Below are 17889 nucleotides of genomic sequence, written 5' to 3'. Positions count from 1 at the left end.
AGAAATTTACTCACCTTAGAAATGAGAAAAAGAAGAAATGCAGAAATACAGAGAGATTCTTTGGTGAATATTATTATTTAACAAAATATATTCTTATAATATACAAGCAGAAAGCTACTTTCTTATTATAAATCATATCTCTTTCTTATTATAAATCATAGTTTAATGTAAATAATTTATCATTATTATTTATAAATAATTTATATTTCTTGAAATATGTCCTAAAAATATAAACCTATAGCACATCACAAACTTGACAGCTTAAATTGGTAATTTTCACTGGAGCAACAACACCCTTTGAATTTTATCTGCCATTATTAACAATAAATAAAAAAAAATTTTTAACAGTTTATAATTTAGCAAAACACCAGAACACAGACGTAGTGAGCAACAATGTCATAAATAAAATGGGTTCACAAATACTATGCATCTGTTGATTCATGGCTAAAACCATCATATGAGGAAAGATGGGCATTAGTCATAATTGAAAAGTGTTGTCATATGAGCAGATCATTACCACTCATTAAGCAAATCAAGAACATTACAAAGCAGTGTTGTAGGGTGGGGTATTATTGTATTTATATCTTATGATCTTATGCTAAGAGAAATATTTTGTGAGAATAAAATCAATCTGTCTGTTCAGACACCTGGTTTATGATCATTCATCTCCAATATATTTAAATGGCATCTTGCATAGCTCTAATTATATTCTTGAATATTAAAACAATTTTAACTTCCTAACTGTAGTGAAACCCCACAGGTTTCATTATATATTAAGAAAAAAAATCTTCCTGTTTATTAAATTAATTATTAATATCACTGACGCCATTTCTTCATTCTCTTAATCTTCTTCAGAATGAATCGAATTTGTAACAAGTAATAATTAATTCACATCCATTTTAATCACTTGTATGAAATTCCATATTTAAAAATTAGTAATTTCTTTATTAACTCTGAGCTTCGTTAGGAGGTTAAATACCTATATAGCACCCAGGCCTTATTAACTTTTCCCCTATGATTTGAGAAGCATATTAAGAAACTTTGGCAACTTGCATATAAGCTAATTCATCTTCCATTTCTTATGGATTTGAGAACTGAGTTAGAAATAAAGTGTTTGATCAAAGACTGAAAACTGAGAAAAATGAAGCGTATGAAGAGATGGCAGTATCATATTAAAAAAAAACAGATATTAGGAAGGAACTTGATGATGTTAGCATTCAGAAATGTATCAGCAGAGCTGATCTCTGGTAGTATGGTCACTTAAACAGAATGGAAGAAGAAAAAGTTAGCAAAACAAGTTTTTTTCCAGGATGGCAGGTAAAAGACCCAGGCAGATCGATACAGTAATAAGTGTCTTAGAAGACTGAAATATCTGATAGTATTGAAGTTTTGAAAGATAACAGATTTAATTGGAGGAAAATTGTCAATAAGAAATTGGTAACAATATAATCTTTTCATATAGTACTGTCGTAATATCCTGTACATCCCTTGAGGATACGTATCAGGAATTTAATGATGAATTAGATTTCATTTCTATCAAATCATATTATGCATGCATGTAAATATAACAGTTCATAAGATAGTAACCAGCAGAAGTCAGACAACACTAGTTGTGTTGTCTTTATGCAATTAAGACAACATAACTAATGTTGTCTTAATTGCATAAGACTTTTTCAGGTGTAAGAGAAGGAATTAATAGATAGTAAAAGATTAGCATGGTAACAAGAACTATGGGACAGTAGTATTATGATGATTTAAAGTATGTGTGAACATGTAATCATTGTTGTGGATGTTGGCCTACTCTCATTTGTGTGCTTAGCTGGCCATAGGTAGGAAACATTGAGATAAATTAACGCTAAGAGTACATATTGTTCTAATTTTATGTTGTCCAAGAATTTTAGCCAGTTTTATGGAAAGAGGGATAATATAGGAAGTATAATGAAACATTCAAAATTATATTCAAGTACATAGGATATAATAACATTTCTAGATTCCCAGATTTTCCTTTCTGTTTTGTCATAACACTGGTGTTAGATTTTAGATTCATTTCATAGAATTTGGTGTCTCTCTGTTGAGATATGTGGATGAATTGAAAACAGAACTGTGGCTTCATGTCTCTGGTATTTTATATCTCAAACATGTTGCTCGATGCTTTATTCAATAAATTTCTCAGTCTGTCTGTAGTATAGTATCTTATGGGCACACTATGGTGGGTGAAGTGCTGGATATTTCAGGGGCTGTCTTGGTTGACCAGAGTGAGGAAGTGATCTTATCCTAATGAAAGGAGTACATATTGTTCTAATTTTATGTTGTCCAAGAATTTTAGCCAGTTTTATGGAAAGTGGGATAGGATAATATAGGAAGTGTAATGAAACATTTGACTTGTATTTTACAGGAGGTATGTTGAATGCATTCACTGTAGCCATTTTGTTCTAATTTTATATTAGCCTTATTTTCATAAAACCGGATAAAATTCCTTAGAGAATAGAAAATTAGAACAGTATTTACTTCTATCATCAGATTAAGATCACTGCTCTGATCCTCTAGACCCAGACATAGTCCACTGAAATATCCAGTGGTTTGCTGACTGGTGTGTTTATAGGATACTATATTATACTATAGATACACTGAGAAATTTATCGAACAGAGCCTGCTCTCCTGTACTCCTGCTGTTGTTGTCTTATAAACTATTATATACATAGATATAAATATATATCAATCTCATATAAGAAGGTTCCTAAAGCTCTAGTCTGGATAGGTTGTTATGGAGAAAGATGGAACCTCTTAATATGTTTTCTTGAACAGCTGGAAGATGTGATTGGGGACAAACAATGTGAAGAAGGCCATTCCAAAGAATGATAGGTGAAGTTATTAATTCTTTTTTTTAAGCTTTCACGAACCCTTAAAGTTCTTAGCTGTGGACTTCATAACAGTCTTGAGGATAAGGTGGTTGGCACTATGCCTCCTGGTGTGTCTTATGTCTGTAAATGCATGTGTTCACGGGGCCGGTTTGCCTGTTCTGGGGGATGAAAAAACCGAGTTTCCAGGTGGAAAAATCCCCTACCTCTGTATGAAACTGTCTAACTCGCCTTTAGTCGAAAGAGACCAGATAAGGTTCCTTACGTCATGGATGGGAATCAAACCCAGGTCTTTCCGACCAGAGGACTTGGTCTATACCGACTGAGCTACGAAGGCTTTGAAGTTATTAATTAGATATTTTATAGGAACATATATACTGGACATATAAAGGGTTGGCCAAAATTCAGAGGAGGATTTGACATTTAAATAACTTTTATTCATGAACCAATTTCAGTGATATTACATACAGTGAATGTCTAACATATGGAGATTTGATTAGGTTAGGTATGGAAGATGACATCTTTCAAATGACTCCATTTGCCTCCTCGCAAAGTTGGGCTCTTTTGATTGCATTGTTCATAACAGTAGTTAATGTTTGAGGATCTAATGCTCAAATTTCTGCACGGATATTCTCCTTGAGCTGCTCAAGTGTATGCGGTGTGTTCACGTACACACGCTCCTTCAGATATCCCCCCCACACACAGGAAGTAATTGGGGGGCTGTGAGGTTGGGCGAACGTGCTGGCCAATTAATCTGGGAATTTCTTGAAATTATCCACTCACCGAACAGTTGCCTCAGGAGGTTCATTGTGATCCTGGCTGTATGGAGAGTTGCACCATCCTGTTGAAACCACATTTCAGGACGATTTTCTACTGCAGGACGTAAAAAATTGTCAATCATATCCCGATATCTCTCACCAGTAATTGTCAAAGTGCCCCCGTTTTCAGTTTCAAAGAAGTAGGGCCCAATAACGTCCTGATCTGGCAGTAGGTGGAAGGTTCATCACAGAACCCTTTTCCTCTAAGCGTTGCATTAGTTTCTGAATCATTGTCGCTGAGGGTCCATTTCTGACTTGGAAATGGTGACAGTAAGCTCTTTGTGTCAAAATACTGGACCTGTTATTTTGAAAATAAAATTCCACTACTTTTAGTCATTGTTCCTTCGTGAAATTCCTCATGATCAATCTCTCAAGACTCAGTTATATGTACCTGCAATTAAAGAAATTGAACTATTAACAAAAACGTCATTTACATGTCAAATCATACTCTGACTTTTGGCCCACCCTGTATTATGACATTTAACAACTGTATGGAAAAATATAATTTATAAAAACTCTAATATGTTTTATTGAATGTTACGTGAACATTGTCAGGGAGAGAAGAGAAGATTCTTGTAGCACGTGCTAACTAGCCCATGTCTCAGTCACAATATCATCTAAATCTTAACTCCCCTGATTCTTGCCAGTCTCAAAGTCCTGGGAAGTAATTGCCATTAACATTAATCTTTTTGAAATATTGAATAAGTTATTTAATTTTGAATGACTGAAGCTATTAATTTTGTTCCTTTTGCTTTCTCATGTTAACTAAGTCCCAACTGAGACACAAGCTAGTAAGTATGTGCTATGTGACTCATATCTTGTGATTCATTTTGAATGCTAACCAGTCTTTTGTTCTCTTCTCTTGCTGACAATATCCATGTAACATTGAAGGAAACATATTTGAGTTTTAATAAATTCTGTTTATTAATTTTTCATGTATTAACTACCATAAATATATAATAGTAAAGAGATGAAGACAAGAAGTTGCTCCATCTCTTTACTATTATTTTCTATAGTTATTTTCTTCATCAAGAAAATAACTATAGAAAAGTTATAAATCAGAAATAGAATCTAAATAGTTGGAATATGTCCAAGTGTGAGTTATCTGTTAACTACACTGCCCTTATCTGTATAGCATTAAGCATACTCAGAGAGGCTTATGGTTGCTATACCAAATACAATAACAGTAAGATTGGATGGATTTGAGATTTATATATTGTTAGCAGTTGTATAATTGATACCTGTCGTCTTCAACATAAAAGCACACTACGTTTTTGGAATTTGAGGAAACTATGAAGATGATGTTTGTACTTGGAATGCTAAAAGCATAAGTCAGCACAAAAAAAAAAAGCAGATCTTCTGTTGAAAATCTTCAGACAAGATCTCCCCATTCCAGCGAAAAATCATAAGGTAATCACAGTTGCACTGGTTATGGAAGATCTTGAAGCTCGAAACTTTTGAGCACTACAAAAGTTATTTGCTGAAGCAGAGAAATGGCATGTATTGTCAGCAGGATTTCAGGTTCAGGAGAGGATTATTTATATATAGAAGGAAGAGCATGGATGAAAATAAAGAGCCCTGAGATAGTCATGTATTAGTTGGGAAATTTGAAGAAAGGCAACCATTCACCATTATATGCCAAATGACCAGAGAGGAAATTGATAGTCTAATTTGCAAAGAATGGAAGACAGGTTATGAGATCATAGTTTAGTAAGTCTGCTTCAGTGTCGTCCACGATCAGATGTCCAGGAAGTGTCAAGGAAGACCACACTAATTTCTCCAACTGTTTCTATGGATTGTATTCAAAGATTGTTGGTCAAGTCTGTTGTGGAATTTATTCCATGTTGATGGTCAGTAATTATTTGGTGATCACCAGTTGGCTGTTGATGACTAACTTCATTATTTAATGAAGATAGAATTAGGGTCAGGGCAATATGTTATATAATGTTGACTTGGCATTATGTTTATTACAAAAGTGATTCAACAGGCTCCTTGCAATAATTAGTGTTTTTCTTGTGCTGTTTGGTATAATCCTCTCACCAAGAGATAATTATTATTATGTAGACCCTTCATTGAGCCTGAGACTCATCAAGGGATGCCCCCCCCCCCCCCCCCCGAATACATTTACTGAAGATGCACTCACAACACTGAACTGTAGCCCATTCTACACCCTGTCCACACATCATAAGAAGAATGGCAACTTCCAGGGATGACTACAAGTTCCTCCTCCATCTGTGACAAGAGCTGCAAAATCTTGCATTGTATCTTCACTATAAAATCCCCTTGTCTCTGTCTTGTTTTATTATCTCATTCTTTTGAAGATCACATTTCTTCACTTTGTTTTTATATGTATAATTCCATAGCTGGATATCTTGGCTACCCTACTTCAGATATTTCCAGTTGTGTTACTTTGGATATATCAATCCAAATGATAATGAGTATCAATGTGTTACTTGGTAACCCAGCTGATACTCATTATCATTTGCTCATGGAATCAGTCTGCAGAAATTTATTAAATAATATCAACAAATGAATTGATATTATCCTCTAGACCAGTGGTCTCCAAACTTTTTTGATTGCATACCTCAAAGATAGAAAAAATAAATAGCATGTACCCCCAATTGATTGAGCAAAAATCTATTGTAATAAGTATTATAAAGAGGAAATATGCCTTGTATCATCATATAATAATTAAAAACACTAGATATTTTTACACATTTTTATTATTAACAGCTTACAAACATATTCATTACAATATTTAATGTGAACAATGGTCTTGCATTTCTTTCATAATTTCTTGAAATTCTGGTTGGGAAATTTGAAGCTTCTGATACTGCGATACGAAGGTCTGGTTCCAAGTTTAATTTATTTCAATATGTGGTTTTAATACCTGTCATTGCAGAAAATGATACCTCACATAAATAAGTAGAACCAAACGGTATGCATCATTTGCTGTGTTTACTAAATTGCTATACTCTGACTTCAGTCCCATCCACCAATTGTGAAGAGATTTCTGTTGAAATTCGTTTTTCAAAGTTGTGTTGTATCTAACGTCAATTAATTGCTCTTGAAAAATAATCGGAAGGTGGTCAATTTTTACATTTTCTGCAAACAGGTATAAAATCCATCGAAATTCTTCGCTAGGAAGATCTGTGAATAAGTTACAAAAATATGTCTCTAAATTTTTTAAATGTGCAGATATTAGACTTTTTTTTTGTTTTACATTTACATTATTTTCCGTAATGAAATCAGATAAAGATGGAAACATTTCTAAACATCCCTTTTCAAATTTCTCTCTCCACAGCACCATTTTCTTTCAAAATGCAGTTATTTTCTCATTCATTGTTAAAATGTTACCTTTTTCTTGAAGAGACAAATTAAGCATGTTTACTTTTTCAAAAATATCAGCTAGGTAGCATAGTATTAATAACCACTTATCGTCATTGAAAAGATCTGCAAATTTCTTATCTTTATCCAGTAGGAAAATGTGTAACTCATCTTTTAGTTCTACAACTCTCTTAAGCACTTTTCCTTGAGATAACCTACGAACCTCCATGTCGTATAGAAGATTTTCATGGATACTGCCCATCTCTTGACATAGTACTGTAAATATTTTACTATTCCAAGGCCTCGTTTTTGTAAAATTAACTATATTGTAACATCTTGCAGTATTTTGTGTATATCAGGCTGCATTTTTTTGCAGCAATAGCTTGCCTGTGGATAATACAATGAATGAATTTGACATGTGGTGCTATTTCGGTTACTTTTCCTTTGAATCCTTTCTTTGTACCAATTAAAGCAGCTGCTCCATCGCTAGTTATGCTTAAACAGTTTTTCCACAAAATATTGTTTTTAACAAAGAAGTTATTTACTATTGAGAAGATACCTTCCCCAGTACATCTTTCCTGAAGTGCCTCACAAAAAAGTAGTTCTTCGTGTAATTCATTATTAAAATAATATCTAGTAAATACCAATAACTGAGACATGTTGGCAACATCTGTGCTTTCATCAAGCTGTATAGCAAATTTCCCACATTGAGTCATTTGTTTTAATAGTTGCTTCTTTAAATTATCTGCAATGATTTCTATATGTCTACCAATAGTATTTGCTGATAAGGGAATACATTTTAGTTTATCTGCATATTCTTTTCCATGGATTATTTCTACCATTTTTATGGCAATTGGGAGTACAAGTGTTTCCCCAATGGTGTGTGGCTTTTGGTCTTTTGCAATTAAGAATGCAACCTCAAGAGATGTCTCCAAATATTTATCGTTCATTTTAGTGAATTTTTTTAAGTTGTTGGATTGAAAATTACATGTCTTCAAACATCATTCAAAGAATTGTAAAGATTTGTGTTCATGTTCAGGATGTTTAGTTTTTAAGTGTCTTACTAATAATGATGGTTTCATACTTCCATTACATACCATCTCATGACACACTACACATGTAGGACGAGGTTCATTGTTGACTATTGTCGATGTAAATAATTCCCATTTCAAGTAGTCTTCTTGATAATTTCGAACTTTCTTGGGCAAGGTTTTGTTAAGTTTCGAATTAATGTTTTTATCACTTAATTTGACTGATAACGAACTTGTTTGAATAGAAGAATCAATCCTATCTTTTCCTTGTTGTTTGTCTGATGTCGAAATACTATCATAATTATCTTCAATTTGCAGTTTCTTTGGAGGAAATTTTTTTAACCATTTATCCATTTTGTGAGGGTTAATTTGTAAAATTTAAATATAATTCATTTACTATTGATAATATTAATTCACTATTTCTAGTGTAAACGTAAAAGTAAGCACAAAAAGGCGTTGAAATTGCACAGAAACAATATACTGTATACTAAAAATTTGTTAAACTTATTACTAATAGTCAAATAATTAAAAATAATTAATACAACTGTGGTGTCATCTGTAGATAGCAGGATAACTAAGCAATTTTCCTTCTCTAATTGGACTTGTCAACACTAGGATGCTCTACAAACAATGGCAATGATAAGAAGTAAGAGATTTACTCCCTAGTTTTAAAAACATGACAGCTTTGCCACGGACGATTATGTGTGCAAAGTCGCCCAGTGTGCGCTACTCGCAAATTTAAGTTTACAGGATCTTTATAACATCTTTGTCTATATTAGATATATGTTTAATTGATGAAAGAAAGTAATATTCTTTATCTTTAATCATCATCATCATCAAATTCCTGCCATGTACCCTCAAGGGGTGTACAGGATATGATAGTACTACATGAAAAAAATTACATCATTATTAATTTCCTATCTACAATTTTCCTCCAAATCAGTCTGTTACTTGTCAAGATTCCAACATTATCAGATCTTATATTTCTATCGTCTAAAGCACTTTGTACCGTATCAATCCACCTATATCTTGGTCTTCCTCTGGGTCGTTTTGCTGCCAACCTGGCAGAGAACACTTGTTTTGCTAATCTTTCCTCGCCCATTCTGTTTAAGTGACCATACCACCTGAGATTAGCTCTGCTAACGCATTCCTGGATGCTGACAATGTCAAGTTCTTTCCTAATATCCTCATTTTTAATATGATACTGCCATTGATGCCATCTGTTCACGCCTATAATCTTTCTCAGGACTCTCATATTTGTGTCTCTAGTCTTTGGTCATGTGTTTTACTTCTGACCCAGCTCTCAGATCCATAAGTTAAAACTGGTTTGAACACTGTCTTGTATACAGCTAATTTAGTGTTCCGACTAATTTCTCTCTTATTCTATATGAATTTATTCAGTTGACTTCCCACCATACCAGCTTTGCTGATTCTGTTGTCTATTTCTATATTTAATTTACCATCTTCAGTAAAAATCGTGCCTAAATAGCTGAAATGTTTTACTTGTTCCACAGGTTCTCCATTCACAACATATTTGACATTTTCAATGATTCTGCCTATTTTCATTGTCTTTGTCTTTTTATTGCTGACCTTCATACCATATCTATTACAATAGCTATTCAATTTAGTCAGAGAATCTTGCAGACTTGTAGCAGATTTATTTAGAAGTATAACATCATCCGCATAAAGCAAAGAGCTGACATTAACATCTCCAATTTTGATATCATGTTTAATACCACTTTCCTTCATAATGTCATCCATATAGATAATGAATAACAGAGGGGATAATGTACATCCTTGTCTGACACCAGATTTAACATTAAACCATCTTCCTGTACTTCCTTCAATTCTAACTGCTGACTTACAACTGAAATAAAGACTAAGTATTGCTTGATATAATGCCCCATTGACACCATATAACTGCAGCGTATTGAATAGCTTCTCTCTTCGCACCTTGTCATATGCCTTTTCCAGATTGACAAAACTTAAATACAGATCTTTGTTATATTCCCATGCTGTCTCGACTATTTGTCGTAAAGTAGAGATCTTATCCTGACAGCCTCTATTTGGCCTGAATCCAACTTGTTCTTCACCAAGCTTTTCTTCCACAATTCTTCTCAACCGTTTCTAAAGTATACGTGCATAGATCTTGCCAGGAACACTCAGTAGGGAAATACCTCTGTAATTCTCACATGCAGTTTTATTTCCCTTTTTATATATGGGTACTATGAGAGCTCTACTCCAGTCATCGGGAATTCGTCCCTCTGTCCAGGCTTTCTGAACTATGCAGTGCAGTCACTGTAAGACTCTTATACCACCATACTTCAGCATTTCTGGTTGAATATCATCTACTCCTGCTGCCTTTTTACATTTCAAGCCTTTGATGGCTTTTTCTACTTCAAGTATGGATATGTATTCCTGACTGCATGCCTGGTCAGTGTTTTTTACCACTGTGCTGTCATCACTGCTTGTTTCATTTAGCAGTTTTTCAAAGTAATTACTCCATACTTTGAGGATATCTTTTTCTCCCGTTTTCATGTCACCTTTATCATCTCTAATTCCTTTTACAGCACTCTTTCCTCCATTCTTAAGCTTCTTCAACAACCTCCAGAATATTTTGCCACCTTCTTGATATTTATTTTCTATATTCTTGCCAAAGTCCTCCCATGACTTTTGTTTAGCTAGTTTTACACAGTGTTTAGCATTCTTGCATTTGTCTCTATATTCTCTAAGAGCACAAGCTGACTTATTTGACAGGAACGTTTGGTATGCTTTCTTCTTTTCCTTTACTGCCTCTTTAACTTACTGTGTCCACCAGGGAGTTCTGATTTTTTTATCCTTACAGACAACCTCACCACATGCCTCTCTGGCAGAATCAATCGATGTTTTCTTCAGAGTTTGCCACTGAATCTCCAAGGTTTGATTCCTGTTCTCAAACTCTTCCATTTTTTCTTCAATAATCTTTGTGTATTTTAGTCTACAGCTCACATCTGAGAGCTGCTCAACTTTTATTCACTTAGTTAATTTTTTTTTCTATCAATATAAAACTTTTTTTGATGTACACCCACGTATCGACTCGTATACCCCAGGGGGGGGTATGTGTACTACACTTTGGAGACCACTGCTCTAGACCAGTGATTCTTAACTATGGGGGCTTCATAAAATTTATAGAATGTTTCTAGTCTTTTTTTAAATTTTGAAATCTCTTAAAATAATTATTTTTTGCTCTTTATTTTACTTTGTTTCACAATTGACAGTCATAATGCACTATGCAGATGGGATTAGCCACCCTATCAGAGATACCATAATGGGTATCTCACATTTTCCAGCATATTTTTTATACTGAGACTGTTATAATCTTTCTGTCTAGATCCATCACATTTTCTTTTTATGCAGCTCTTGCTTTCAAGTATTATTTGTAATTAAACTCCCATGTAATTTATTCTCTTAACTCTGGGAATGCAATATGATTGCTTGCATGTACCCCTGGACTACTTCCCATGCCCTATTAATCCTTTATCATTTAATTTCTCAAGCCAAGGTACTGCTACCGTCTCAGATTACCATGTCACTTGCCTGCTAGTTACATATGTATCCTCTTCTTAATAAATGCTCTTTCATGATTAGTTGCTTCTCGAGTCAGAATTAATAATCACTCTCACCAGTTGGAGGCATAACATTCACCTCATTTATAGAGATTCTCAGATGCTATTACAAGATCCAAAATTCTTATACTTTGAGTCCTTTCCCACACATCCTTAAGGTGTTATCTAACTAAGCTCTCTTTTTCTCATCTTGCATGCTTTCTCTTCCCTCCAGTCTATATTCCCATAGTTGAAATCACCCATAACGATATCTCTCCTCGCATCCATTTAGTTTCTTCTGTGGAGTTCAGCTCTCTTCGCATCCATGCAGTTTCTTCTATGGAGTTCAGCTCTCTTCATATATAGTTCAGTCTATAAGTTATAGGTCAAAAATTATAAGAAATCAAAAACACACGAGAGAAAGATAAAACATATTTGTTATTCGAAATACGATCCAATAAAATCTGTACTGGCTTTAGCATGCACAGTCATAGTTTTCGGAGAGCTGCAGAAAATTCCACTTGTTTGATTGTCTTTACTTCATCAGTTACACCTTTTTTTGGATATCTAGAACATCTGCAAATCAGTGTCCTTTCAGTTTCATTTTCAACTTGGGGAACAGAAAGTAGACTGGAAGAGATAAATCTGGTGAGTAAAGGGGGGGGGGTGATAAAGAGTGGTGATACTGTTTGTGTCTAAAAAAAAAAGTGATGCACACTTGCAGCTTTGTGATTAGGTGCATTATCATGTAACAGGAAAAGATCTTACTACTGGAATGCAGTGGGAAGAACATGTTGAATGAATGCATTTCAGGAGCTAATCCATAACGTTTTCATAAAATTCTGTATTCACTGTTCTCCCCTTCAGTATGAATTCTTTGTACACCATGCATTGCGAGTACAAAAAAAAAAACAATTATCAGCATTATTTTGGTGTATTACTTTTGAAATCTCAATTTCTTCAGTCTGGGAGATGTCTCACCAACCTATTCAGAACTGTCACTTTGTTTCAGGATCGTAGGTGAAACACTAACTCTCATCTCCCATAATGATTTCATCAAAGAAATTTTTGTCTGCATCTGTTGTCACAATAATGTCCTGACAAGATGTGACTCGATCTTCTCTTTGCTCAGCTGTCAAGGCATTTGGGACAAAACTTGCACACAACTTCCTCTTCTCTAAATCGTCACTCAGAATGCAAAGAACAGTGCTCTTAGGGATATTTGAAGACTCGACTGTCATCTGTGATATGATTCAACAATCATTCTTCACCAACTCAGCGACAGCTATAATGTTTTCCTGAGTTCAAGGCAATGTGGGACAGTCACTTCTCTCATCTTCTACTGACATCCTCCTGTTATGAAATTGTGAATACCACTTGAAGGATGTTAGATCAATTCAGAGCCTCATTTCTATATGCCTTTTGTACCATTTCTAGGGTTTCTGTAGCAGAAAGGCATTTAAAAAAAATTTTGCCTGTTCATTTTTCATATCCATGACATAAATCAAGTCCTACAACTTGTGGACTGTATGCTGTATGACCCAGACTAGTAGCAGTACTCATGTATTTTGTCCTGTTCTTCTCTATCTCAACAGGCAGGTCAGCTTCAAACCCATTGCTTGTATTATTTCTCATAGTACCATCACCATTTGAGATCTATATTGTGGTTGAATTTAATTCATCTGCAGTCATTAGCAATACTCCTTTGCCCCTCCTGAATAAACTGTACTTGCCACATTCTATTCCTTTTAGGATATCCTCTTCTGTCAACCAGGTCTCACTTTTGTCATCATCTTTGTACTTACCAATGATAACTCATCCTTATTCCTTATGCTCTCTGCATTACCAGACATGCTTGATAGGCATTTGCTAGGCTGATGGATATTCTAGTAATTCTTAAAACCTGATCAGTTCAGATAAGCACCTAAGTTAATTTCTCAACCAAATTCCCTGTTCTACTGCTGCAGCCTGACAAATTTAGTCCTATAGTAATTTTTCTTATTTGATAAAACTTGTCTTGCCATTTTTGTCATCTGATCTCTTTCAAGTTATTTTATCTCTCACTGCTTGTCATTTCAGTCATAATTTAGGCATCTCACATATCCAAGCTTTCTTGCATCCACACTGACACGTCTAATTTCCTTGATTATTTACATTCATGCTATTATCAAACATCACGTCTTTAAGCACCTAACTTAAGTGCAGTTCATCCTGTCAGTATGTGTTCTTTAGACCATCAGTGAGGGTGGAGAAAAAACCATTAAGAGGATATACATTGCTGAAATGAGTATTCAGACCCTCCCCCCCCCCTTCTGTTTCAGAAAGAAACATATACTGATACTTTTACTATAAAAGTACTGGAATCAACTATATCTGCATATTGAGAGATCTGTATAACTGATGTCAAGCACCACCATCATATTAAACCTCTTATTATCAAATTTTCAAGACTGCTAATGTTTGGGGTCCAAAGCAGTGGTACTCTCCTTTACTCTCAAACCAACCAAAATCCACTTAACACATTTATCTCATGACCCATACAGCTAACTCCTAACAAGCACATCGTCATTCATGCTGCCATGTATATTACTTTCTTTCTTTTTTTTTTTTCTTACTTTTTTTTCATAATTCATAGTTTTGGTTCATTGTCTTTTTTTTTTTTTTTTTTTTCCACTTCTGCAATTTCATTTTTCCATGCACACTTATTGGTCCTTATCTTTCATTTTTTTATTTTTTTCTCCCAATTTCCTACTATTTTTTCATCACAATTTTAAACTCAATATTATATATTGAAATCATCCCAACTCACTCCAAGATATCCAGGTATGTTCAAATTTGTACTCTTTATAAAATATTTAGAATTTCAATTCATGATAATTAGCCAATAAAGCATTAATATGTATTAGCATTCCATTTTCTGTCCTGACATTTTTGTTTTGAATATTATTCACCTTAAAACGCATTAATAATAATAGATATTTTATTTAGGAAATGCAAATTGGTATAATACGAGAAGTTTTATTGGCTGATCAAAATGCAATGAATGACCAAACAAAGGAGAAACTGGCATTTCTAAATAATGATCAGTTAAATAATAAAAACCAAATTGAATCTCCTGTCAGGTAAGACTATTAATTAATAGTGAAATGCATTTTTTTTCATCATTGTTTAAAAATCGTAGATGTTATTGTAGTTTTGAATAATAAATAAGCAGATTAAAGTACACACCACTGTTCAACATTAAGGTGGCATTAATATCATATTTTAGGATAACCATCATAGATATATATTTATCCCTGTTTCCAGCTGTATGAAACTGACTGGTACTGGCTCCTGTTTTAATGCCATGACACCATATTCTGTAGTTTTATATAGCACTCATAAGGAATGGTCTTGTGTATAATGTACTGTGGATCACGGGACAGCACCTCCAAGATCCATTACTGTCAATTTTCTCCCTACAATAGCTGTAAGCTTTCTGAGATAGATTTTGGGTTGTGGCAGTACCACGAGACCTCCACGTGACATTTTTACGAAATGTGAAGGAACCTGACTTGGAATCTGACCTAATCTCCAACCTTACCTTCTTGTAGTATATTCCATTAGTCGGTCTCTATCTAGATACTGAACAAATGAGGAAGAGCTGACAATATGGGATTTAGTTGACTTAATTGTATTTGTATTGACTTCAAACAAAAGGCAAGTAAGATGATATGTTATTCCACCTAGTAGGTCACTTGGTTAAAACCAGATCCTGCTGTTTTTGCCAAGTAACCAGGGTGAACAGTGAAAATTCATCTATGGAGGCAGACTCTAAACTTAGAAGAATTAGAAGTATCACGTCAATATAATTAATGTTACTGAAATAAGAAGAGACAAAAACAGGTGCGAGTCTTCTAAATAATTACTGCAAGGAAAGGAAGGAATAGCTATAGTATTCAACACTAAACATGAGAGAACCTTTGTGTGCTACGAAATCTATCTTGAAAGACAAGGTGCTCATAGTCCACTGTTGGTAATGCTTTATTCAACCAAGATTTCACTGATAGTTGTGGATGTACATATCATCAGGTGTAAACATATATTTCTTTGTTAATAAATCCGTTTACTCTATAAGTTGTTATTGTACTGTTTTTTTATTTATTTATTATTTATTTATTTATTTTTATTCGAATAAGTTAAGGCGCAGAACCTATCTGCTGCAAAGCCATGCTGCCCATCTTAGATTTAATTGGTCTGTAAATTGCTACTTCTGTCTTGGAGGCATCTTTATGTTGTGGAACTATCTTACCCTCTTTCCACTTCCTCAGAACCTTGCCAGAGAATATAAAAGATAAATATTGATAAGGTAACAAAAAATATGCCGGAATTATTGTAAAAGCCTCTGGCATGCTTCTAGATGCTTGAAGTTTACACTAAAAGATTGTTAAATCAAGAAGTCACAGCATAGTGGTAGAAAATATTCAAGAAAAATGCAGTCAGGAGTACATATCAGTATTTGAGATAGAAAAAAGTAATCAAAAACATAAAATGTAGAAAGATAACTGGTGTAATATTCAAAATGTGGTGGTATAAAAGTTTCACTGCATAATTTAGATGGCACATAGTCAGAAGATAAAATTCTAGATTGGAGTATATCTCATTGTACTGTTCAGTTAAAAGGGAAATGGGAGAATTACAGAGGAATTTCCCTTCTGAATGTTCCAGCCTACCTTTAAGTATTTGCATAATTATTACCTTTAGGTAATAATTATGCAAACGTACTTGAGAAAAGGCTGGGGAAGAAAAAAAAAAAATCTGGGTTCAGACCAAATGGAGAATTTCAGGTTCAGGATCAAATTTTCACCTTAAAACAAACAGTTGAAAAATCATGGGGATATAACATGGATCTATATTTAAGTTTTGTGGATATGGAAAAAGCATATGATAACATGCCAAGAGAAGAGCTGTTCTAAATGCCACAATTATATGGTGTAAATGGGATATTGTATTGAGCAATACATACTGTGTATATGAGTTACAAGTCAGCAGTTATAATCAGAAGAGATTCAGGAAATACCACATCCACTGTTTTTTATGATGCATTATGAAGGAAAGTGGCATTAAACCTGATATCAAAATTGGATATGTTAATCTCCGTCATATTTGTGCAGTTGATGTTGTACTCTTAAGGAGTCGTGAACTTGTCTAGTTTACTTAACTGAATAATTGCTATAACAAATTTGGCATGAAAATCAGCAATAAAGACATACTATGAAAATAGGCAGAAGCATTGAAGATATCATTGTAAAGAATTTATGGAGACAAAAACACACATGCTGGAGTAATTATTTCAATTATAATTATGTAAGTAACATTCGATGTTTCCACGTTTTTTCCCCCTCCCCATAAATTCTTTACAGTTAATGCAGGCCACCGTGTAACATTGAAAGAAAGAATTGAAAATGTCATTTGCATCCTGAATGGCGACCCCATACAACAAATACAACATGTCTATTGTTAGGCACGATTTTTAGTGAAGATGTAAAATTGAATATGGAAATAGATAACAAAATAAGCAAAGCTGGTATGGTGGGGATTAAGCTAAATAAATTTATATGGAATAAGAGGATATTAGTCAAAACAGTAAACTGCCTGCATACATAACAGCATTTAAACTAATTTCAACTTGTAGATCTGAGAGCTGGATTAGAAATAGTTGATCAAAGATTGGATATATAGATACAGATATAAGATTTCTGAGAAGTATTAAGGGAGTGAATTATGGTATAAATTGTATCATATTATGAAATAATTGATTATTAACAATTCAGGAATCTGTGATTACAGCCAATCTCAGATTGTATGGTCACTTAATCAAAATGAAAGAGAAAGGAAAGGTTAGTAAACAGCTGTTTATCAGAAAAAACCCATAGGAAGATGATCTAGGTGGATTATAAAAATCATCATAAAAAAAAAGTAAAATGGTTATTTTCACAAGTTATTGAGAAGTTAATAATACGAGGGTATGCTGAAAAGTTGTGATAATCACCATGAAGGAATTGAGGTAGAACCATGTAACTTACCCATTATTCTACATATTCCCCACAAAGTGTTATACACTTGCTGCTGCATCATTTGCAATCCTCTGAGAAAAAAAGTCTTTCCCTTGTTGCACAAACCAGTCCTCAACTTCAGATATGACTTCATCATCTGTAGTAAATTTTGTTCCTTTCAAGTGTTTCTTTAAATTTGGGAATAGGAAATAGTCAGATGGGACCAGGTCTGGCAA

General features: G+C 34.0%; 1 protein-coding gene across 1 annotated transcript in view; it reads left to right on the top strand.

Annotated features, from left to right (window-relative positions):
* Positions 1-17889, top strand: part of LOC150099970 (rac GTPase-activating protein 1-like) — a 196729-nt gene that overhangs the window by 66567 nt on the left and 112273 nt on the right. Inside the window, exons 4-5 of the mRNA XM_090402719.1 lie at positions 3-63; positions 14607-14740. Coding sequence (XP_090258845.1) covers positions 3-63; positions 14607-14740 — 195 coding nt within the window. The remainder of the gene's footprint in view (positions 1-2; positions 64-14606; positions 14741-17889) is intronic.

This window comes from Typopeltis vanoorti, chromosome 13, assembly GCF_054136105.1.
Source record: "Typopeltis vanoorti isolate ZY-2024b chromosome 13, IOZ_Tvanoo_1.0, whole genome shotgun sequence".
Classification (NCBI taxonomy): domain Eukaryota; kingdom Metazoa; phylum Arthropoda; class Arachnida; order Uropygi; family Thelyphonidae; genus Typopeltis; species Typopeltis vanoorti.
The sequence above is the reverse complement of the archived record's forward strand: the minus strand, read 5'-3'. Positions and strand labels throughout refer to the sequence as shown.